Genomic DNA, 23,892 nt, shown 5'->3' with positions numbered 1-23,892 from the left:
GACTTTTACATGCCTCTGTGACGTGGAAGTAATTTTGAGGTTCAGAAAAATGCAATTAAAAGCCATCTCTAATGTGTCTAACTTGTGTAGCAAGCTTTTCAGTTAATTTTCTTAAGAAGAGAAACTGCTTGTATGCCTTCTGTTTTATCAACACACACTGGTGCAGTCACTTACTTCAATTAACATGTTTGTTTTACAAAAGGAGTTCCCTTGCTTCTTCTCCTTATTTCAATTAGTCTAGAAAAGGAGACCCGATTTATTTTTTTCATGCAATGGCGATACAAAATCCAACTTTTCCTATTCATTCTTTAATTTTTATTACAAAAAAGCTTGTGTTTGATAGTAATACATGTGTTGTGTGTGAATGTGTTAGCAACAAAGAATTCTTCATTACACACTTTCTTACACAAGGCTTCAGGAATAAGTTCAGCAGCTAGGGCTGGATGAGACTCATTTTGGATGCACCAAACCAGGGTATTAAAACCCTTCTCTGTTTGAAAAGACTTCTGGGAATTTAAGCTTTAAACATATTCTCTCCAAAAATGATTGAAAAAAATTGCAATTTAATCTTATGCTCCTGACGTCTGAGATGTAGAAATAATGGTGACTGTACCTTCCCTCCTATTTATGTAAGTATATGTATTCACGTTAAGTAGTATTGCAATGTTTTATTTATTCAGCTTTAACACTTGACTGATATATTGTGTCACAGTGCTCAAATGTGAGTTTATTTTAGCATAACATTGTCTATCTTTCTATTTTTGCAAAGATTCTGCTGCAGAATAAGGTGCACAAGGCAGCCGCATATCAATTAAGGTTCATTTGTCCTTATTATATGTTTGTGTATGCGCTGACACACTCATGTGACACAGGTGTTCGAGTGAGTTCCTGACGTGTGTGCCAAGTAATTTGAGTCACTGCTGTGTGTGGTTGCTCCAGTCCTGAGACATATATTGGGTTTTTTGGGAGGCAGCTGTGCCCAAATCTGTAATACATTTTTGTGTTTTAGATGTCTTGTGTGTAGTTTTTATCGAGGCACCAAGAGCCTGATTGTGCTGTCTGCTCACAGGACCGGTCTTCGTTGTTGTTGGTAATGAAACATGGACGTATGGTGGTGCATATTAAACAATGGTGACTGAGCTGTGGTGGGATGTGAAGTGGTTTGTCTCTAGGGAGAATGTCCAGGGTGAAGGGCTACAGTTTTCATCATCAACCTCATGTTGCCTTTTTTTACAAGTAGCTCTTGATCCAGTGACATGTGAAGGAAGTCAATATTTGTGTTCAACAGTTTATTGGACAGATTGGCTGGGTTTATCGTATTGAAGGCCAAGCTGAAGTCAATGAACAGGAGGCGGGCTAAGGTTGACTTTAAGTGTGGAGGTTGCCATGTTGACAGCATCCTCAACAGACCTATTTGCTCTGTAAGCAAACAAACATATCCATCAGAGGGCTGGTGCTCGATTTCAAATAGAAAGACACTCAAACACCTTCATTATGAGATATAAGGGCAATTGGTCTGAAGTCATTAGGTGGGAGATCTTGTTTTATTTTGGCACAGTGAAAATTGTCCTGAAGTATTTTGACAATATCAGTGAACATTAGAGCAAGTTGGGCTGAACAGTGGCTCAAACTTTCTTAACATGAGTTTTTGATTTAAAATAAAACACTCTAGAGTCTAGGTGTTTAGTCTCTAGAGTCTATACACTAAGTATACACAGTGTGATTTAGGATGTGTTCTTTAAAAATGCCTTTCCAAAATCACATTGAATAATTCAGCGTCAATTATTCATTGAGACTTACTAATTAGAAGGTAGTAGTAATCAGGCCTTGAAACTGTGTGAAATGTCAGGATTCAACTTTTTTTAGCGTGTAAGTTGAAAAATATGTGTTAAAAATGTTTTGCATTGCATATGTTTCTGATTCCGAAGTAACAAAAAAAGTTTAAAAGTTATGAATATTGGTGTCTGAGTGTCTGCAGAGGTCAACTGTTTGACCATTTGAATATGAATCATAATTGTTAATACTTAGTGTAAAAGTTCCAAAAACCAGAGCAGATGGTCTCATTATATTTAAGTGAACTTTCTGCATACATTTCCATATTTAAAAAGAAAACCTGATTTTCATGAATCTGTAAGTCCTTAATGCTCTGAATTATGAATTTCTGATTTTAAAAAACAATCACTGTTAAAGGTAGGAGGTAATTAACTTCAGAAACACTTTTTGTTATAATCCATGGAATGCTCTTAACATCCCGATAGCAATGAATACATTAAATGCTTTGACAATAAATATATACAAATATTTCATGTGTGGAAGCCGTGGCGCTGTAAAAAGCTAGACCAATTACAGATCTGCTCGGCCCGCGGCAGATAACATCTCGTGCACAAACTTATCTTGTGCCCTCATTGGTCATGTGCGCATTCGTGTGTTGGAGGAGGGGCTCTGTAAGGAAGTCTGAAGGAAGGGGCAGATTTGTAATGCTTGAGTTGTGATGATAATCAACACCCAGCTTTTCCAATACCTTTTGGTTTTTAATGTATACTTTAAAGAAATAATATATGTTTTAAACATTATGAGGATGTGATGTGTACATGGGTATTCTTGCCTGTGTCCTGTTATGGCCGCCACCCTTCCCTTACCCTCCTGTCAAGTGTCTGTGTGAATTTACAATACATTTTTCTCATATTGTCTTCCTCTCACCCCCAGCATGCCAACCAGGCTTCTTCAAGGCATATGCTGGAAACACCAACTGTTCAAAGTGCCCTCCGCATTGTTTCAGCTATGGAGAAGGGGCTGCTATCTGCCGCTGTGAGACGGGCTTCTTCAGGGCGGAGAGAGATCCTCCATCCATGGCTTGTACACGTGAGTATACCAGCAAACAGGGGCTTAATGATTACTTATGACATATTACTCATTAGACACATAGATTCCCTGGCTTTTAGTCATCTATTATGATGCGAGCTATGTCATGGGGGAGCTTTGAGCCTCACATTAAAGATCTCTATACTTGTGTAGGCCGAACATACTGGGTAAATGATTGCTTTGTCTCTGGAGTTGGTGGATTACTCCAGTGGTTTCTCAGTATTAGCTGTGGCCGTAAATCCAGTCTCGTCTGCAAGACTTATCTGGTATGAAACTGCATTAGTGAGTCTCTGGATGAATTACATGGCTTTTGTTCAGCTGCCTCGTCTTCATTGATGATTCACCGACTGTCATTACGACTTCATATTTGCATTAAATTAGAGTTTAACCGGACTAATTCTCCTTTAATTAAAAAGCCATTTAGCTGTCAATGAGATAGACGGGGGCCACGTCTGAGAGCTCCACTGGGTGAAAGAGTGTATTTGTCTTTTATGGAAGCACAAAGCCAAGTTATTGTGGAGAAGCTGTGGGTTTACAGTTCCCTGCGAGATGCACTGATTGCAGAGACAATCTTCAGAGTGGCTGACTCCTCATGCAATATTTTCATCTCTAAATTTAGACTCAGATGATGAAACATCCTGCTTCTGCTCATAGCAATCTATGCATTTAATACCTGCAGGCCTTTTCAGTGCAACAGCAGTCTCATATTGTTGGAAAGATATTATATTCAATAGTGCTGAAAATAACTTGTATTATTATTACTGATCTGTCAGGTTGAAATACAGAATGGCAAAATATCATTTAGTATGAGGAAATTAGATTAATAGCCATGGTTCATAGCATCTACATTATATAAAAAGTGTAAAACACCAGCCTAAATCCCTTCTTTAAAAATGGGTTTAATCATTTATCTACTTGTGAGCATTGAATTATGGAGTTCAAGTTACCAGGCTCAACACATAAAGCACACCTTGTGTTAGGTGTCAGTTCAAGGGTTCTTCAACAGTTGTTGGTAGTTGTTGAACTAAATCTTCCAGGGTAAACAAAATCTTAAATCTCTAAGGCTGCTTTTTCTCCGGTACAAGCACTGTGTATAACTAAAGGCTTGTGGGAGTATGACAACCCGGCAAACAGAGGTGTAGACTAATACATCTATCCTAACAAGCTGTGAGTTCTGTGTTTACTCACATAATGGAATTTAATCAAGAGCTTGTATGCTAGCACATAAAACTGGTATGTTAACAAAGGTAGAGAGCAAGAAAGAGAAGATGTCACAGGAGGAGAGATAAAGGTGAAGAGAAAGTGTAAAGGCGGCTGGATGGAGTACACAGTGAAGAGAGAAAGGAAGGAGGGTGCTGATACCAATCTCCCCCTAGAGGAGAATGGGAGCTGATTGATGGCAGTGGGGTTGCTTTGCAGGAGGCGTGGATTCTCCTCGATGGAGAGAATAGAGGAGGTGAGATGCCGATAGACGCCGAAAGAGATAAAGAGAGAGAGATTGTACAATCGCTGACAGAAGTAGAGGAGGGGTAGGAGGAGCTTTCCTGTCTGCTGAGATTTTTAGCAAAGGTAGGGAGGTAGAGGAATGAAGGGAAGGTGAAGGTAGCATCCCATTGTCTAGGCAGACAGTGAGTTTGGCAGGATGGGAGTGTTCAAATCCCTCAGGCCTTTTAACTCCACCCTGTTGACAGCTGGCTGCCTGCTACAGCACAATACTTACCCTGACACACACACACACACACACACACACACACACACACGCACATTCAGAGAGCACAAAAATAGCTCAACAAAGTGAAACGTACAGTAAGCAAGGTGAAATACCTACACTGTATGAATGTTTACTTAGCTCCAGAGGAATTTATATAGGAGTTTTTTGGTAGGGCATTATTATTATCAAGTGTATGCTACAATGTACCTGTGTGAATTGTGTATACATTACCAGACTTTGTTAATAGGATTTAGAATTCAGTCTTAGATTAGGTGTTCCTCAGGGGTCAACTTTGGGTCCTGTGCTTTTCTTAGTGCATGTGGAGTGTGATCTCTCCTGCATGATAATATGGGTAACTTGGTTAATGTTAAAACTGCTTTGATGAAAGTGGAGTGTCCTAAAAATCCATGACAACGAGGCAAACAGTGGATTCCAGTTGTTTTGTTTGTCTGGCATGTGTTCCTCTCTTTTGTTTTCCTTGTCCTGAGCCTCCACACTACACACTGACATTTGCAAACTTTTGCAGATAGTAAAAAAACAGTGATTGTCTGCAGTTCAATAAGGTGATGTCTGTCAGTTTTTAAAGAGATAAGCAAAGAAAAAATGCTTGCCGATAAGAAAACTCCATCCATATGAAACACTTGTAAAAAAAGCATGGGCCTATATTAAGATAGGAGACCAAACAGGATTCTGTGGATTTTAAATGCTGTCGGTCAATTTAAACTCCCAGTCCTGGACATCCTGTACGTAACGATGGTAATTGAAAAGTGGCAGGATGTGTAATACTACAGAAAAGAGCAAGTGGATAGATGGTCAGAATAAAATCCGTATTTAACATCATGTGAAGCCTCACTTGGGTCTAAATTCAGCTGCTAGGCTTTTATATTGATCTTTTCAAAAGAATAAAATACATTGTTTCATTTCCAGTGGGCTTAGAAGCCATAAAATGCTGTACTGCTTAAATCCCACAGGTGAAAGTACCTTTTGACTGTTTTAGCTTTTCATTCCTTTTTCCTACTTCTAATAGGCCCTCCATCTTCTCCCCGCAACCTGCTGTTTAACCTCAACGACACCTCTCTGATACTGGAGTGGTCCCCCCCCAGCGACACCGGGGGTCGCCGGGATCTCACCTACAACGTCCAGTGCAAACGCTGTGGCCCCGAGCCAGATCAGTGCCAGTTCTGTGAAGAGGAGCTTCGCTACCTACCACGTCGGTTAGGTCTGACCAATGCCACGGTCACTGTCATGGACTTCTCAGCACACGCCAATTACACCTTTGAGATCGAGTCCCTCAACGGTGTGTCAGAGATGAGCTCCTTCCCTCACCCAGTCGCCATCGTCACAGTCAGCACAGATCAGGGTGGTGAGTGTTGAATTGTACTTGATGTACAACGTCAATTTACATGAGTTAATTATATGTGGTATATCACTTTGACTGCAACACTGTGATCTTCGAAAAGTTAATTTAAACCATTTAATGAAAGGTAGGATTATTTCAACTAATTAGTTAGTGTTGTAGGTACTGCTGCAATATATTCATGTTTGGTGTAAGCATAGGTCAGCCTATTTGTTCAATGATACATCAATCAGATTCATCAAGAGTCTGACTATTAATGAATCTCCCACATTTCTTCCTGAAGCAGTTATACCAGTACAGGGGTTATTTATTATTAAAACAAATTAACACCACTGTGATCGAGCAAGCATACCTGCTCATTTGAATCCATGTTCATGATAAACAGCTGTAATATTAACTATTGTTGAAGTAACTGGTTACAACATTGTAGAACTTTTGCTATGCGGTTTTTTTTTTTTTTTTTTTTTATTATTCTTTGTTCATAGCAACATCTTTACTGTTGTGGTTTGCACCTTTGATGTAGATAGAGAAATACAAAAAATAGTTAAATAGAAAATGATCTTACAAGTAATTTTGCTGTAGTATTTTTAGTTTTGCATCCTTAACTGCTGCTCTAAATGATGACAGTATAGGCCAAGAAGAGGTTGTCTCTACCTGCCTACTCCAAATAAAAAATGCTATGCTGAAAGGCCTATATTTCCTCTGGGGCCATGGTTTGTACAGGAACACTTATGCTTTTAATTTGTGATTTGCAAACACAGTGTTTTCTGTTTTCTCCCTCCTCCCTCCCGTCCTCCCTTGACTATTCTCTCTCCATGTTTTTTCAATTGGGTTTCTGCCATCCTCCCTCTTTCCCTCCCTCTCTCTCTCGCTCTCTCTCTCTCTCTCTCGTGTTTTCAATGTTTGTTTTTTCTTTTCTTTGTGCTCTCCTTAATTTTTCCTCTCCTTCCCTTTATCCTTGTGCTGCTGTGGGAGTCAGGGAGCAATACATTTTCTCATACAGCCAAAACACATTAAATGCATTATTCCATGTCACAGGGGACAGCTCTAGCCTTTACAGGTAACTCAATGTTACATGCAGCCTTTTTATATCATTAGGGTGCCCAGTTTAGCACATAGGCTGGGCAGGTCCCCGAGCTGTACACACGACCCATTTGATCACTAATATACCCAGCTGCAGCTGTTTAAAATGCTCATGGGAAGAGGTAGATTCCTGGCCATCCGTCAGTGATAAGCAGCCTGATGAAGTATGTTACTACTATCACCTTGAAATAAGTGTTTTCATGTGCTATTCGAAAACGCTATTGATTGGTTATATGTAGGCTATAACTGCACTGGGAGTTCTCCAGTCATGAGTAAAAGTTGAAAAAGTATTCCTCCTTATGCCAAAACACACATTTCAATGTTATATTGTTAAGAAACCACTGTATTTGTGGATAATACCAATTAAAGGTGTAATTTGTATTTAATTATAGGCACTTGATAAACTCCATAAACTCCCCGGGCGCCGTTCAAAATGGCAGCCCACTGCTCCTAACACTAGGATGGGTCAAACGCAGAGAAACAATTTCCCCACGAGGGATTAATAAAAGTCCATCTTAATCTTAATAACTTCAGTCATCTCTTTTCAATTCATATTTCCACTTCTCTCATTATACAACTTACACAAGTATTTTGAGTTTCACATGCAGTCTTACTTTCTATTTTCACACCTCAATTAGTTATTTCAAAGGAAATATCACTGACATGTATATAGGACCGGCTGTCTTTGTTGAGAATGGTGGAGGATGATTCATGCACACAAATAGCCCACACTGTACCAATTACTACTGTCAGTTATAATATTGTCATATTGTGACTTTTCCCATGGAACTGTACATATATTCACGGATAACACCAGTATGTTTTACAACCTGCAGCAGCCATATAACCGTTAACTCATTTATTACTTGTCGGAAATGTATCTAAAATGGTTAATTCTGCAAGGAATACATCTGATTTAGATATATCATTAGTTGCTTTGTGGAATTATTGTAAAATAAGGAGTCATCTTCAGTCCAACTTCTTTTTGTTTAACAATTCCTGAAGTCACAGATTAAATCAAAAACATATGTATTTATTTACATAACATTTAAAACCAGCTTACTCCTGTGTGTCTGACCTCCCTTACTATAGAAGAGCTAAAGTGCCACTTCACAATTAATAGTTAGAATGCCACCATTTGTTGAGAAATTAACCAGACAAATGAATATTACTTCAACAAATGTGTATACAGTTGTACAAATGTAGTGGGTTTTAAATGGTACATAGTACATCCTTACAGTCATTACTAATACAGTAATCGTCAAGACTGCTAACACTGTAAAACGGATTGTGTTGGAGCTGTGGTACAGGGCTTTTGTTGCAGTCAGTACACATATTACTGTGAAACACAGTGTGTATTAGAGGAACCTGGAGATTCATTATTTATTCACCACAATAATGAATGTTTATTTATTTGTATTTTTTTTTTTTTAAAGAAAAAATCAAATGTATGTTGAAGTACTGCAACCACTGTTAAACAGCAGCTACAACATGACACTGTAAGAGACTTCAGACAGGCACATATAGTTTGAGAAAAATACCTAACACAAGCAGCTATATGAAACCTGCATTAGGTCAACTCAAAGGAAACCATGCAGGCCAAAAATTAAATTGTCCATACTGCAGTAATTTGTTTTTCTGCGACTCCAGTGATATGCATACATACAAATACTTTTGCACACATGCTTCCCTAGACACTTCCACCAAAACCCTTCTGATGGGCTAGTTTAGAAATGTGCACCGAAAATTCTGATACCATTAGCATAGTGTTGCCATCAGCAGAAAATAAGTCGTCCATGTGAATGTCTCTTTGTTGTGAAGGAATATCAAGAGTCGTCTGTAATAAGGTACGCTGGCCACAGATAAATTAGAATGAGTCATCAAAACGCAGATGGTAAATGTCTTGTGTCAGTACGCTTAGTATATGATTTGTTGTGCAGATGATAGGGCCGCTTTGACAAAACACACACACACACACACACACACACACACACATTAGTGGTATATAAAAGTTAAGGCATGTGATTATTTCTTGTCAGGCAAAAGCTATTCAATATTTTTGTGATTCATCCAGTAAAGCACATGATGTGTGCACAATGCATCATCTCTATAACACACTCACATTCACTGACACTTTGTGTGGGGAATTACAAAGAATCATAAGGATTAACAGCAGGGGGGTGTCATGGCCTGGAATAAATCCTCGTATTTGGAGAAAGACAAAAATAGTCAGTGGAAATTAAGAGTGCATTTCAAGTTATTGTAGTCGGCACCAGAAACGTGGCACTGCCGTGAACCTACAGACTTATAACTTCACAGCTTAAAGAGCCTGTGACACGGTTTTCCCCCATCATCCAAACCCATCAATTTGAGTAAATATTGTCCCCTTGAAAACCGTTACTGAACTGATTTTGGATATTTGTACTTTGATAACCATTAATCTGCCCTTCAATGTTGACAATTTTCTGGATCTTCTCGCGGATTCTTCAAGTCCCGCCAAATGATGGGTGACGTCATTGCGGGCACAGCGCTCCAGCTGCACCGTCCAGGATCCCAGCTTCTGCATGTAAACCTTTATATATATACAGTCAGATGTAAACGCACGACGGTGCACACAGCAGCAAGCTCAGACAGCGATGACAGGTTAATGTTGAACGTGTCTGAGAGCTCATATGAGGCTGAGGGATCGGTTTATGTTGTATCTGTTAGAAGTTTAGGAATGAGGTACGTCAATATGGGCGATCATATGGTCATGTAGCCAGTGGTGGAATGGGACTAAAAATCATCCCGGGACTCTCGACCGGCCCACTTCGGTACCGCTAGTAAATTGTCAACGGGGGGAGTGGGGGATGTCAGGGGCGGCGGGTGCCGTAGATAGTAAATGTAAATATGTAAATATTTGTGTCACTGCATCCTGGTAAAATACAAATATAATGTATAATGTCTGTGTCTTTGACCTTAGCGCTGCTAGCCACCTGTGCCCAGGGCCACCTTAATGCACGGGCTGACCTGGGCTGAAGCCCAGGGGCCTACGGAGATCAGGGGCCTATCATGAGCCAATAAAAAAGTTTTTTAAAAAAGTTTTTTTTTATTAAAAACATTTAAAAAAACATTTAAATAAACAAAGTCTTGGCTTTCAGAATATGAAACTTTTATTTCCAAAATCACACGATAAATAAATTTCTGAAGCTTGTAAAGGGAAGATGACAGCTCTCACTCGCCACTCACTCCCCCTCCCTCCGGCTGACATTATGAATGTAAGGCGTATAGTAATCATAGATAACACGGCAGGGTCCGTTACAGTTTGTTTTCATCTGTTTTCAAATAAACAAAGTCTTGGCTTTCAGAATATTAAACTTGAATAGAATATGTTTCACATGTGACGTATTCAAATTGCGCGTGATTGAGTGACAGATGAAGGTTGTTTAGGAGAAAAAGTTTGAGAAGAAAAAGTTTGAGAGTGGCGCTCGGAAAAGGAAATTGTTGAGGGAAAAGGAGTTTCGAGACAAGCAGCTATTACAAAAAATGCCGAAGCCTACAGGTTATTTTAAACCTGTAGGCCAGGATGAGGAGGAAGGACAGATGAGTTCTGTACCGAGCGGCCGCGGGGCCTCGGAGCCAAGTAGGCCGTCTGGTTCTGATAGCGATGGAGTAGCGGGAGAGGAAAAACAGACAGGAGGGACATTATCCGTTGGAGGAGATGGAGAGGACGATGAGGACTTGCTACGTGGAGGGGAGCCAACGGCAACCGGACAAATACATGAGGGAGGCCCAATACGTCACTCATCTGGAGGAGAGGACCAGGCGCTCGTAGAGCAGAGTGGAGAAGTGCGATCACAGAGCCTGCCGAGGCTATACATGACTTTGATTTGTTGTTTAAATAGGGGGCCTACAAAAACTATCAGCCCCAGGGCCTGATGGCAGGTTAAGGCGGACCTGCCTGTGCCCTGTACTACGAAGCCAGTTCAACAGACCCTGGATATGTTTGAGTAACAAACAAACTAACAACAACAAACTAACAAACGAGATCTCGCTAAGCGGTCCTACGACGCTGGTTATCAACTCGGTAAATCAAGCCAGGGTTTCTCTCTCCAGCTGAGAGCGCGTTCACGTCTAAGACACGAGTGGATCTGACTTTAATTACATTTGTCTCGAGTGTTTCGTCAACATAATGTGTTGCTTAAAATAATACTTCTGCATACAGTCTGTGACACTGTGAGTGTTGCACGGCCAGATGAGGCTGGAGAAGCTGACTCAGATCAGGAGATATATGATATATTATGATATTATATGATCGATGATCTGATTGATGATGTAATATGAATGATAAGTGCGACACGTCGGCGTCTTCTCTGCATACGGCAGTTTAAACTGTATTTTCTTTATCCTGTAATATGACTTGAGAGATTTAAACTCCGCACACTGAGTTGATCTCTTTTCTATAGACGCCGGAGGCGGGCAGCGTCAGGTAAAATAAGTTATTTAGCCTTCCCAAACCTGAGCCTCACGCGCCGCCTATGGGGGATGTGCTAGTTACTTATCCGACCGGCCCACTTCGGTACCGGCCCATCGGGATTCGTCCCGATGGTCAGTCCGCCACTGCACCCAGCCCACGTAAACTGTCAACGGGGGGAGCCTCGCTGCGGGGAAACGGTGGACCTAGTGTCCCGATCGGAGTGGGAATAATAATAATAATCCGTGCATTTTATCCATTAATTTCCCCAACATTGTGGTAAAAAAAAACACACGTTTAATCCACGTTGTTGGTGTACTACAACTACAAAAAGCATCGGTTTGTTTTCTCATCAGGAAATGCAGACCGACTCAAACAAACGATTTTTAATCATCATCCTCACGATCATTTAATGTATCATATGTTCGCCGAATTGACATGAAAGCACTAATAAATGTAGTTTCATCCACTTGAGTTTACAACTACAAAAATAATCGATTTGTTTTTATATCACATCCGACGGGAGGAAATTCAGCAGCTCTCACTCCCGATTTTTAATCCTAATGTAATCATCATCTTCACCACGATCATTTATGTTTATGTTCGCCGAATTGACATGAAAGCACTGACAAATATGAATATACTGTAGTCAACTTCATTAAAACGTTATTAACTAAACTCAGTAATTCACCATTTCTACGCATAAAAACACACTTCAGTCAGTGTTTGGCTCTCGAAGCGTTCCCGCATTGACGTCACTTCCGGCTTCCCCCAAAACTTCAATATGAGTCGATGGAATTTCCCCGCGATGTTCGAAATTATTGATATTTAACGGAACGGTATCGCTTTTTCTTTTTTAAATTGACGGTTCGAGATTACTAGTAGCCCAATATTTCATTGCACAACAGTTGTTGGGATGCTGTCACAGGCTCTTTAAGGGAGGTTCACATCCACCACAATCGTCAATGTTGTTTTACCAGCTTCTAAAAAACTTTCATGGCCATCAACTACATCCTTCCGTAATCTGCATTAAAGCCATTCAGAGGGGAAATAGCACATGATCATTCCCCGCATTGGGATACCTTTTCAAATTTGCATATGCACAAAACGGGCAATATCCTACCAAACACCAGACAAGTGACACGAGGATGGAGAAGGTAAAGTGAACAGAGGAGGAGTGTAATGAGGGAGTAAGCCTGTGAGGGAAATGTAGTGAAAGAGTAAGGGACGAAGGGAAAGAAAGAGGATATGTATTATGAGAGCAGGAGAAGATTGGGACAGAGACTGATGAAGTGACAGAGAGGGTAAGAGATGATAGAAAATGAGAAGCAGAGAATGAGTGTACGATTGAGTGTTTATGTTTATGTTTATTAAGGATCCCCATTAGCTTTTGCTCTCGACAAAAGCTACTCTTCCTGGGGTCCGACACTTAAAACAATACAACAATAACACAACAATAATACAGCAACATTTAGGACATAAGTCCTGACATCATTAACAACATTAAAAACATCACCAATATCATCAACAACATGCGATTAATTTAAATTAGGGTTCACAGCTCACAAGGGTACATGGTCATTAGTAGATGGCCCTTCAATCTCTTCTTGAAAGAGGCTCTGGACTCTATTTCAACAAGGTAGTTTGGCAATGAGTTCCATTCCTTTATAGCTCTATAAGACACAGAAGATTTCAGAAGATGTGTCCTGGGTTTAGGTGCCAGTAGATGGCCTGGTGTAGCTTGTCTAGTCTTATGGTCATGCTCGTCTCTTGTGTAAACTATTTGATCATAAAAATACAGTGTTTTTTTGCTAAATTGGAAATTTTTTAGAAAAGTGATAACACGAGTGAGGGAGGAAGAATACAAAAACAAGGGGAATTAGCTGACAAGACATGTGGGCAAAGGATAAAGAGTGCGGGGGAGATGAAGTCACACAGAGACATCTGTGCACCTGTGTGTGTGCACTGTGTAAACTACAGACTCAAAGTTGTTTGCTTTGTGATTTTAGATAGTGTAAAAAACGTTTGCTTATATGCTCCTCACTTCCCATTGGTCAACGGCCTGATATTACGATCAAAAGTCCCAACATTTTTCCTAATTGATTTGATTTCAGGATTAAAGATTTGTCAGATTAATAGGCTTTGGACAGATTTTTCTTTTTTCTTTGAAGAAAGTTTCATGACGTGTCTTGGATGAGTATTTTCTACAAATAAACATTACAAACCATCATAAAGTATTTTAAATACTTAAAAAAATCAATTTCTGTTGCCTTTATTTATGTTTTTATTTTCTTCAATTTGAGTTTCCGACTGAAATTTAAAAAAACATAATTGTATTACCTCTGTGTTATATAGTTTTAGAGAGGTATTTGAACAAGATTGTATATGTGTGCGTACAGCATAAGGACACGGGGGATTTCAGAAGTAATTTTTATTATGCAAACTTGGAAATAAGTTTTCTGAGGGGGTGGACAGGTGGATGGCTGCGGAAAGAGGCAAGGGAGGAGGAGGAAAAAGACGAGGAGGAGAAGAAGGAAATTGCCTAAACAGGAGAGTTGCTTTAATCACAGGAAGCAGCTGGGTAATTGTGTATGTCACTGAAAGCAATCAGAGACAGATCGCATTCTGAGTTGCGGGCGACGCATCAGAACATTCTCGCGGCAACTTGAGAGATGGTAATCAGACGGTCTTTTGTAAATGAAAAGCCCGACGGGCAAAGCTAACAATCTGGGAACTGCATGATGATATGGAATAATGTGGGAGGAGCTGCCGAGGGGAGTGCTGCTTATTGACGTGGCAATGACTGCTAGTGTCCAGATCATTTTCATTTGCTTCTATCCTCTAAAGGCAGATGTAGATATTGAGCAAGTATAATGTGCCACCATCGACAATACGATGTATCGACAATACCATCTTGAGCATACGACAATCGTATGCTCAAGATTGCTACCAATTACAGCAAACCTCACACACATGTTGTATTAGTTAATAGTGTCAGTAGTTAATCATATCAAGAAGTATAGTGTCATTGCAACATCTGCCATTTTAGATCACTGCAGTCGCTGATTTCAAGCTATTTAGAAATATGTTCTTTAAAATCTAAGTAACGGTCAAAAGTTACGAGAATACAAAAATAAAAACTGAATTCAGTAATAATTTCTTAAGATGCCAAACAGTTTGTCAAAAATATGGCTCCAATGAGACTAAGAGAGGTTTTAATCAAAAGTTCTTGAAAAGTAAAATCACTATCCCCTTCGTCCTTTGCCTGAAATGTTAGTTTTTATGATCAAAAATATATATATTGTATTGTGTTTCGGCAATGCATAATCAGTGTTTCTCATTTAGAGATGTAAAGCAAAATAATATGCATACAAATGAGACAGTGGTCTGTACTGATTGTATGTACAAAGAGAAAAACAAATCAGAAAGAACACAAACAAACAATAAGAACGACTAAAGTAATCCCCTACATTCACTGCCAGTGAGCCTCATACACACGATTATTTATCAGGAACATTGTTAGATGAGTATATATTAGGGATGTAACGATATACCGAATATCGCGGTATCGCGGTAAATAAACGTCCCAATACCGTCGTGAGACTGACAAAATCTACAGCGATTTTTTTTTTTTATTAATTTTTTTATATATATTTTTTTTTTAAACACTTTTTTTTGTTTTAAACCTTTATTTAACCAGGTGGTCCCATTGAGATTTCAAGAGAGACCTGTCCAACATGGCAGCAAGTAGGTTACAACATGAACATAAAACAACAGAACACAAAAGGACATCGTACAGTTGAATGTTATGCACCCTCTATTCAAAAAAGAGAACGGAGCGAAAAATACAAACAACAAATTGTGTCAGGTGCGCGTGACCTGCTCCGCTGCGCGTGCATCATTTCCAAAGTGCTTCAGCAGTGACACACATCTACTGCAGACAGTAGCAACAGGTCGGATGGGGACATCACGTTACCCTCCGTTGTGGACACTAGCTTACTCCCGCCTGACTCACCGCCCTCGCCCCCGGAGCAGCAGTCTTCGTCGCCCGAAACTACGCCGCCCCTCTGCGGCCCGCAGGTGCCAGGATACCACGGCGAAACAGAGCCTGCCCAGGTAGATCTAAACAAGTACCCGCCTGTACAGGTACGCGGTCATTTTGCAGCTCGTGGTATACAAATAGACAAGGGCTAGAATATTCATGTGAAAATAGTGCCATATTCTGCCATGCCTGTAGAAATGTTGGGTCAAAAATAATGCATACAATAGCACAGATGCCTTCACCACGAATGGCTACAAAACTATCTCATATCCCAAGCTTATCAACAAGCTAATGTTGCAGCTGAAATGTTCTCCAGGTCACAAATTCAACCTCACATGATGATGTGATACAGATTCTCTTCCCAGAGTATATGATGGGACCAAAGTGATGATTTAGTAGGCTACATGGTTTTAATAATACTTTTGCTTTTCAATGTTTGCCATTTCAAACCATGAGCTGATTTAAATAATATTTGCCTTGATTTACAATATGTTCTCATTTCTTTTATCAGTACAGTTTTGAAGCTGTTGTGCTTTTCTTTGCCACAGTCCACTTTGGACTGTATGAGATATTTCAAGATTGCACTTTTAACACACTTGAAATGTTCTCACTTGCTTGGTTTCAAAACATAGCAAATGCCATAATCTGTTCATTGGGGACCATCAATGCTATTTTTCATTGCTGTTTCCGGCCACTATTGCTCATGTAAACCTGCTACTGCTGCGCCCCCTGTAACCTCAGAGGCACCCTTAGTCATGTTGTTCTGGAACCGGGCCTGTACACGGCCATATACTGAACACACACTACAGAGCCCATTCCGTGTCCTGTTATTATTCACTTCCTCTATGCCTTCTTCTGGTGATTTATCTGACGTCCAGCGCTCCGTCTTTTAACCTCTTTTCCTTTCTCTTTCTGGATCCTCCTTAGCAACCTTCATTATAGTCCTTGACAGTGGTCTGTACTGTATTAACAACGTGTCACATGTTAAGAATTTACAATCAGAATCAAGTATTCAACTAGCCGTGTAATACAAGTTGTTAGTAGCCTTAAGGGCCTACACAGTGGTTATGCTAAACCACATTGCCCTTCACTGGATGTAGAATGAGCTGCACTAAACTACATTTTAGCATTTAAAATACCTAGCCATTCTTTAGTGGTTATTTTGGTGAAAGTAACTAGAAAGTAGTGTAACTCATTACATTTCAGAGACAGTAATATTGTAATGTAACTTATTACTTTCAAAAGACAGTAATAAGTAATATGTAATATATTACATTTTGGAAGTAACTTGCCCAACACTGGTGTGGAATGCATTAAAAAAAGGTTCCCAGGCTTCCTGAAATTTCCTGTTTAAATATAAAAGTGAATATCTGATCTTTTCAAGTTTCATGCAGGACATAACGTCTGTCAACCACTGTGAGTGAGTGGGCGGGACACTGTCCCTCCACTTAAGCAGGATGGCTCAACGAGCTAGGAGGAGAGCAAAGAACAGAGATCTCCTTTCCTATAACCCCAAATATGGCAGCCAGAGGATTTGGAATCAGTTCAATACTGAACACCTGGGATAACGTTTGAAAGATCTCTGTCCAGTACCTGCTGAGGCGAGGGCAGGACCAGTTCATATGAATGAGAGAGGCTTCAGCAGTTTGGACTAACATCAGGATACATTTGGGATAGTTTGAGTTTTAAAATATGAGCTCTTTGTACCACTAACTGAATGAAGCAGTGACACGCACATAGAGAGGTTGAATTAACCAGTTTAAAGGGCCCATGTCATGGCCATTTCTACTGATCATATTTCCATTGTTGAGGTCTACTAGAATAGATTTATATTGTGCAATTTTCCAAAATTACATTGGTTTCTCATACAGCATCTCTGTATAGTATGTGTATTCACCAGGTATTCACTCTCTGTCCTAAACGGCTTGTTGGAGCTCTCCTGCCCCCCCCCCCCTCCCTGTGAGCCCAGTGTGCTCTGATTGGTCGGGATGTTGCGAGGCTCGTTGCTGCGAGGAGCGGACAGATTTCCGGGTCGTTACAGCGAAACACAGCGAAACTCATCCTGAGCACACACAAACACTCACAGCCGAAGTGAAAACAATAAGTGTGGCTTGATATTGATAAGAAAAAGGTTTATAACGCTGTGAGAATGGGTCTGCGGAGAGCATTTCTCCGCCATCCCAACTCGTCTATTACCAGCGTTCAGGGAGCTCTATGCAAGTCAATGGGGACTCCCTGTTAGTTAGCCAAGGGATCCTGGTGTGTGAGGTGCTCCGCGGATTGGTCCATTTGGGCCAATCCGGTCATTTGTTGTTGATTTGGGAGTTCACACGTCACGTTCACACGTCACAGAACCCAGAAATCTCCAACGAGACGTTTTGGGGCAGCACATAGACAGGTCTTTTCTGTGTTAGAGTTTTACTCGCTACAGGGTGTACTTTGAGGGTTTTTCACTCTGCAGACCGTTTACATGCAGAAAAACCTTCATAACTCACAAGGGGACGGGTAATAACCGGAAAAGCATGACATGGGCCCTTTAAGTATAGAAGTCCATGTATCTACTGGAAGTGAAAAGCTCATATCCACCTCCCCTGCTGCCCTGAGCTTATCTGTGGAGAGACACCTTAGATCTGACACCTTGTTATAGAGGGCTGAAATAAGTCTGTAGATATGTGATATAGAAATGAAATGTTAGTTTTTTAACATCATTTGTTTCCCATACCTGAGGATCAGATATATATTAAGAAGACGAACCACAGAGGGCTTTAAATATAATCAAAACTATATTTGAATGAACTCTAAAATAAAAAAGGAAACCAATGCAGAACTGGGGACTAAGGCTTGTCTTCTATATTCTTTATTTTTATAATGAATATTTAATTTGCTTGTATCAAAGACCAACTGGGTTAAGAAATGATTGACACTGACATCCACGTCTGTATTGTTATATTTCACGTGCCTCTGATCATGTTAGCAATACGTTCTAGCAGTGTAGTGAATGCATAATGTATCCAAGTACAATGATGTTGTTACTCCATAAAGACCGTGTCCGAAGGCAATCTGTGTTGAGAAAATGAGTGTGAAATGTAGCATCTGACAATCCCGGCCTGCACTACAAAACTTTTATCACTTGTCTTTTTGTCTTTTATGAGCACTGGCAGCACAAATGTGTCCACATTAAAGCTTCTATTTCAAGACAATAACTCCCAAAACCATTAACAGTCATGAGTGATGCTTGTTTCCCTCTTCAGACTGTTTCAATGTTGTGTCTGTAAAAAGTGAATGAGCTGATGATCTTATCCAAGGATATTAATCATGAAGCATTATGTTCTAAAATAAATATAGTCTGATTTAAAGATATATTGTGCAATGTCTGAATTGTAATAGTCTAACCTCTGGCCCACCTTGAAATGCATTGGCCCTCTGCCATGCCCCAAGCCAGCAGCAACAAAACAATGCAGCATAAAGTAAGTGTGTGCGTGTGCGTGTGCGTGTGTGTGTGTGTGTCTTCTCAGCCACCGTACCCCTCCCAGGCAGCCCTCATCGCGCCACGCTCTAACTAACTATGACAAATTAGCCCCACACTTAATTACTAACCTGGGAAAATCACAATGATGTTTATTAGGCACGGCATCATAAAGCGCTGTCCGTGCCCCAAGACCAAAGCGCTGTGCCGGAGAAACACTAATAATAACAACAGCCATACAAATTGGCTGAGTGCAATGACCGGGGGTCCCTGAGGCACCGGCCGGGGCGGGGTGAAGGGGAAGATGACTTTCTGCGGATGAATCAATACTTGCTGTGCTGTGCTGAGCTCCAGCTACCATTGTAGATCTGCCTGAAATCCTTCCTCCATTATGGCTGAATAGGAAAAAGGAGCTGCTGATGAAAAAGGCTGAATATATCACATTACAGGAGAAGTTGTTTTCACCTGTATCTGGGGGGGTCTTCTGTCTGATAAAGATTGTGTGTGTGTGTGTGTGTGTGTGTGTGTGTGTGTGTGTGTGTGTGTGTGTGTGGTGTGTGTGTGTGTGTGTGTGTGTGTGTGTGTGTGTGTGTGTGTGTGTGTGTGTGTGTGTGTGTGTGTGTGTGGTGTGTGTGTGTGTGTGTGTGTGTGTGTGTGTGTGTGTGTGTGTGTGTGTGTGTGTGTGTGTGTGTGTGTGTGTGTGTGTTTTTCTGACCACAGCTGGGCTTGTGGCACTGGCCTTGTGGAGAGAGCGGTCGTAAATAGAGCCCCAATGCTTGCTGGCTTATTACAGTTTGATTTATTTGCCTCTCTTTAAGGAATGCGCGCCCTTGGCACCTAAGACCCGAGTTTGGCCCCAGGGGGCCCCAATTACCCGGTGCCACGTGTGTATGTGAAGATGTGTCAAGGGAATATTTTGCGTCGTAGTGGCCTGGATGTGGCGCGTGTGCACACGTCTTTGGCTGCTGTATACATCAAAGTAGCTATTCAGTATCAGGGTCATCTTCATCATCACTCTCTCTCACACACACACTTTTTGTACCAACTGTGGAGAGAGATACAGGGAGGAACAATGGGACGGGATACATTTATACGACGGCTTCTGCCCCTACAGTGATTTATCAGGGTATTTATCCTGCTGATGTGCCTTTTATCTTTTTTCTCTCTCCTCTCTCTGTCTCCTTCATCTGTCTTTCCCTCCCACACTTTTACATTAAGGCCCTTTGTATGTTTCAATTGTGTCCGTTCATCATTATAAGCTCTGACATTACTTGCCATTTTACTCTACTGGGTAAAGACAGCTGCATAGCATTGATTTACCTTGTTGAGTCCTAAATTCAGAGTCTTATTTTGTTCATAATATTAGGCATTCTTCCCCTGTATTCCAAGGATGCATTTATCTGTAAAATGTCATGTTGATCAAATATATCTTTTTTTTTATCTCCCACTGTCTGAGTTCAGAATATTTCACAGTTGTTTGCACTTTGTTTGCATCTGTCATCAGTATAATGTCACTACAGTTTGATTATGATACGCGCAGTAAAGTATGAAGCAAAAGAGATATGAATCCCGGACAAAGCTTTGCACTCAGAAAATCAAGATTTATAAGATGTTGCTTGAGGCAATACAATCACTCTGATATGCCTCTCTCATTTTGTATTGTCCACATATAATTATTATATTATTATGTATAAATATTCCCTTATTACACAATTACACTGAGCCGAGTTAAGCTATTTATATTGTAGTTTATATAAAGTCCATATATGTGTCTGGTCTTCTTGGCCAGGGAATATGTTCCTTAAAATGTACAGCGCAATTCCTTGAACTATACCAACACTGGACGGTAGAATCTGAATATTCAGCTCATTTGAATGTACCTTATATTTAATTACACTTTGATCAAACACTTCTTATAATCATCAATTATACAAAGTGAAAAATGGAGCACTCGCATTAATACATGGAAGTTGTTAGAGGGTAATTGGCATATCAAAGTGTTACTTTACAAGTTTTACCCAAAATGTTTGTTCCTGCGAATAATCTAAAATGAAATGTGTAAAAGCATGTTGAAAACTGAAAACTCATCTCACATGGCAGATTTTGTATGCATCTATTACCTGAAATAATGTGATCCTAACTCATGCAGATTATTTTTTGGGGGGGGCACTTTCTAAGAGATTACACCTCTGCGCTCCTCAGTGGTAACGTTGTTAATTCTATCATTCAGACCCATCCTGTTAACTTTCAGCAGCATGCCTTCCACTCCAGAAAACACACTATAACAACTCTTTCAACACCTTGCGACACCATGAGTTTATTCTTTTGAATATTAGGAATATCCCCTTGCATATTATCTTTTCCTCACCACCTGAAAACAGAGTTGCTATTTTTTTCTCTTGTTAGTGACTTAGTGACAATCCTTTGGGGACATTTTCAAGATGGAGATTTCATCTGCTGTTGTTTGCATCACTGTGCATTGTAAACCTGTGTGCTCCAGTTGGACGATGGAAACGAAATCCATCAAAGTGGAAAAACATTAAAAAAGTGCAGAATGCATATAACAAAAAATACATATCTTGCCTATCATCAGTGACTTCATCACTTTGCACACCATCAATGATCTTTATGCATTGTAGCTGAGGTTACAATTTTGAAAACCCTTTTTTTTACGACACTTTTTCAAATAATTGTTATTAAAGAGACCAGTTCACCTAAACAAAAAAATACAAATGTTCTCTCACCTGCAATATCTTTTTGAACATATTGGAACTACACATTTTGTTAGTGTTCTTGTAGGAACTATTTTCCCAGCATCCACCAAACCTCCAACGATATCACCGCAAAAAGAATGGCTCCATCTGATTACAGATTAGAGGCTTCTATGGTGAGATGTGTTCTACTGATCGCTATTGATATATTGTACAAATGAATACATAACTAGCTTAAACGGACAACAGTTTTCCATTTTGAATACCAAGTATTGCATAACCTGCATTACTTTAACACAATAAATGATTGGCCACTAGAGGGCGCTCTCCAGTCCTGTGTATCTTCTGATAATAAAAGGAAATACTTGCCCAATAATCGCTCTATAACTGGACATGATGAAGTGGTGGCTGCTGTTGCTTTGCTCCTGTGTTTACCCTAATATGAGGAACACAGAGGCCTTTTCCCATTGTTGTCAATTGAGTGAATGTTCTGTTGGAAGTGATGATTAAAGAACAAATCATGCAGGAACGGAGAGCTGTGTTGTTAGATGAAAGTGGATGGATATTTTCCATAAGAGTTGGATGTTTGTAGATATATTCAAGCATGTCTTAGGTATTCATACAAGTACAATGCATCACACAAAAAATGTGTTCCGTCAAAGTTTGATAAAACAATCCCAGTTCAACTAAACTTTTTTAAGCATATCACAAAATCTTAATCATAGATGAGGTTTGTTCAGGTAACATGAAGATGGATTGGCATGAAGCTCATTAGCATTTAGGATTTGTAAACCTGTAAAACCAAAAACAGTAAGTTATGGGCCAGAAACTAAAGCATATGATCAAAAAAAAAAACAAGAAATAAGTAAAGGCTGTTGAAGGAGACTTCAGATTTGGCTGATTTTTATTGTAGGATAATTCCTGCGAGCAACCCTTTTTTTACATACATCAAAAAAATAATCCTGCAATTCATTGCTAATAAAAACACATGTATTGTAGCCGATAACTTTTAAGCCAACACAGTCCTTGACGTCATGATATTTCTCATCTTGGTTTTTGTATTATGTGATATTTGTAGCTGTCAGTTTGAGATGTTAACGGGATTCTTTTCACAAAGTGGTCCTGCTTTCCAATTAGCATTTATTCAGTCTAGAAAAGAGATGTCTCAAATTAAAAAGCTAAACAGATAGCGTCCACACATCACATGTTCATCCAAATCTTACCTGAACTAACTACTATAGCACTGTATGGATTCCCCTCCACCCAGGACTCTCCTGGTAGCCCTTATGTAAAGGCACATTATCCTGTTGCATGCCATTCTATCTCCAAGATGTACATGTAATCATATATTCATCTACTACACACATGTAGATGTAGTACAGTACACGTATATAGGACGCCTCCATGCATGTGTATAACATATGTGAAGCTCAGCTGTTCTGTTAATTTATTTTATTTTTTTTTATCCTTTATTTATCCAGGAACGTCCCGTGAGATACAAGATCTCTTCTTCCAGGGAGTCCTGACCAACACGGCACACAACAAGTTTCAACATAAACAAAGGCATTAAACAAAAAAAACATACAATTCAAATATAATCAGAAGGCCATTTGTGCAGTGGCAAGAAGCATAATCACATCACAATAGCATCAGGTAAAAACAGTTACATGTTTCATGAAGGGCTAAGTAGCATACCTTTAAAAGCATTTACAGTAGGAAGTGCCTCTAGACAAAGTTTTACTTGCAGCGTATTCCATAAAAAGGGAGCATAGTGGGAGAATGCAGCTTTACCAAGCTCTGACTGCATCAAAGGAACATTTAAAAGCATCCCATTTGCTGCTCGTCTAGTATTAAAAAGCAAGTATAAAATGACAGAAGTCTGGAGATATATAAGGGCAGCTTACCTAGCAATGACTTAAGGATAAAAATCAACATGTGTGATTGTCTTCTTTGGTACAGAGGGACCATCCTAAGGACTGATACAAAGTGCAGTGGTGGGTGCGAGAGCCTGCACCCGTTACAAAACGTATAGCAGTATGGTACGCAGAGTCCAGCTTTTTAAGCAGGGAGGAAGAAGCATGCATATAGATCACATCGCCCATAGTCTAATACAGACAGAAAGGAACTCTGCACAATTTCTTTCCTGGCTTCAGACGGGAAACATTTCCTTAAACGAAAGAAAAAGCCCAGTTTAGGTCTAAGTTTCT

The 23,892-nt window shown here is 40.0% G+C and overlaps 1 protein-coding gene across 1 annotated transcript in view; it reads left to right on the top strand.

Annotated features, from left to right (window-relative positions):
- Positions 1-23,892, top strand: part of epha6 (eph receptor A6) — a 241,498-nt gene that overhangs the window by 158,002 nt on the left and 59,604 nt on the right. The window contains exon 5 of the mRNA XM_034110395.1: positions 5,601-5,936. Within this exon, the coding sequence (XP_033966286.1) occupies positions 5,601-5,936 (336 nt within the window). The remainder of the gene's footprint in view (positions 1-5,600; positions 5,937-23,892) is intronic.

The sequence above is a fragment of the Pseudochaenichthys georgianus genome, chromosome 21 (genome assembly GCF_902827115.2).
Source record: "Pseudochaenichthys georgianus chromosome 21, fPseGeo1.2, whole genome shotgun sequence".
NCBI lineage: Eukaryota > Metazoa > Chordata > Actinopteri > Perciformes > Channichthyidae > Pseudochaenichthys > Pseudochaenichthys georgianus.
The sequence above is the reverse complement of the archived record's forward strand: the minus strand, read 5'-3'. Positions and strand labels throughout refer to the sequence as shown.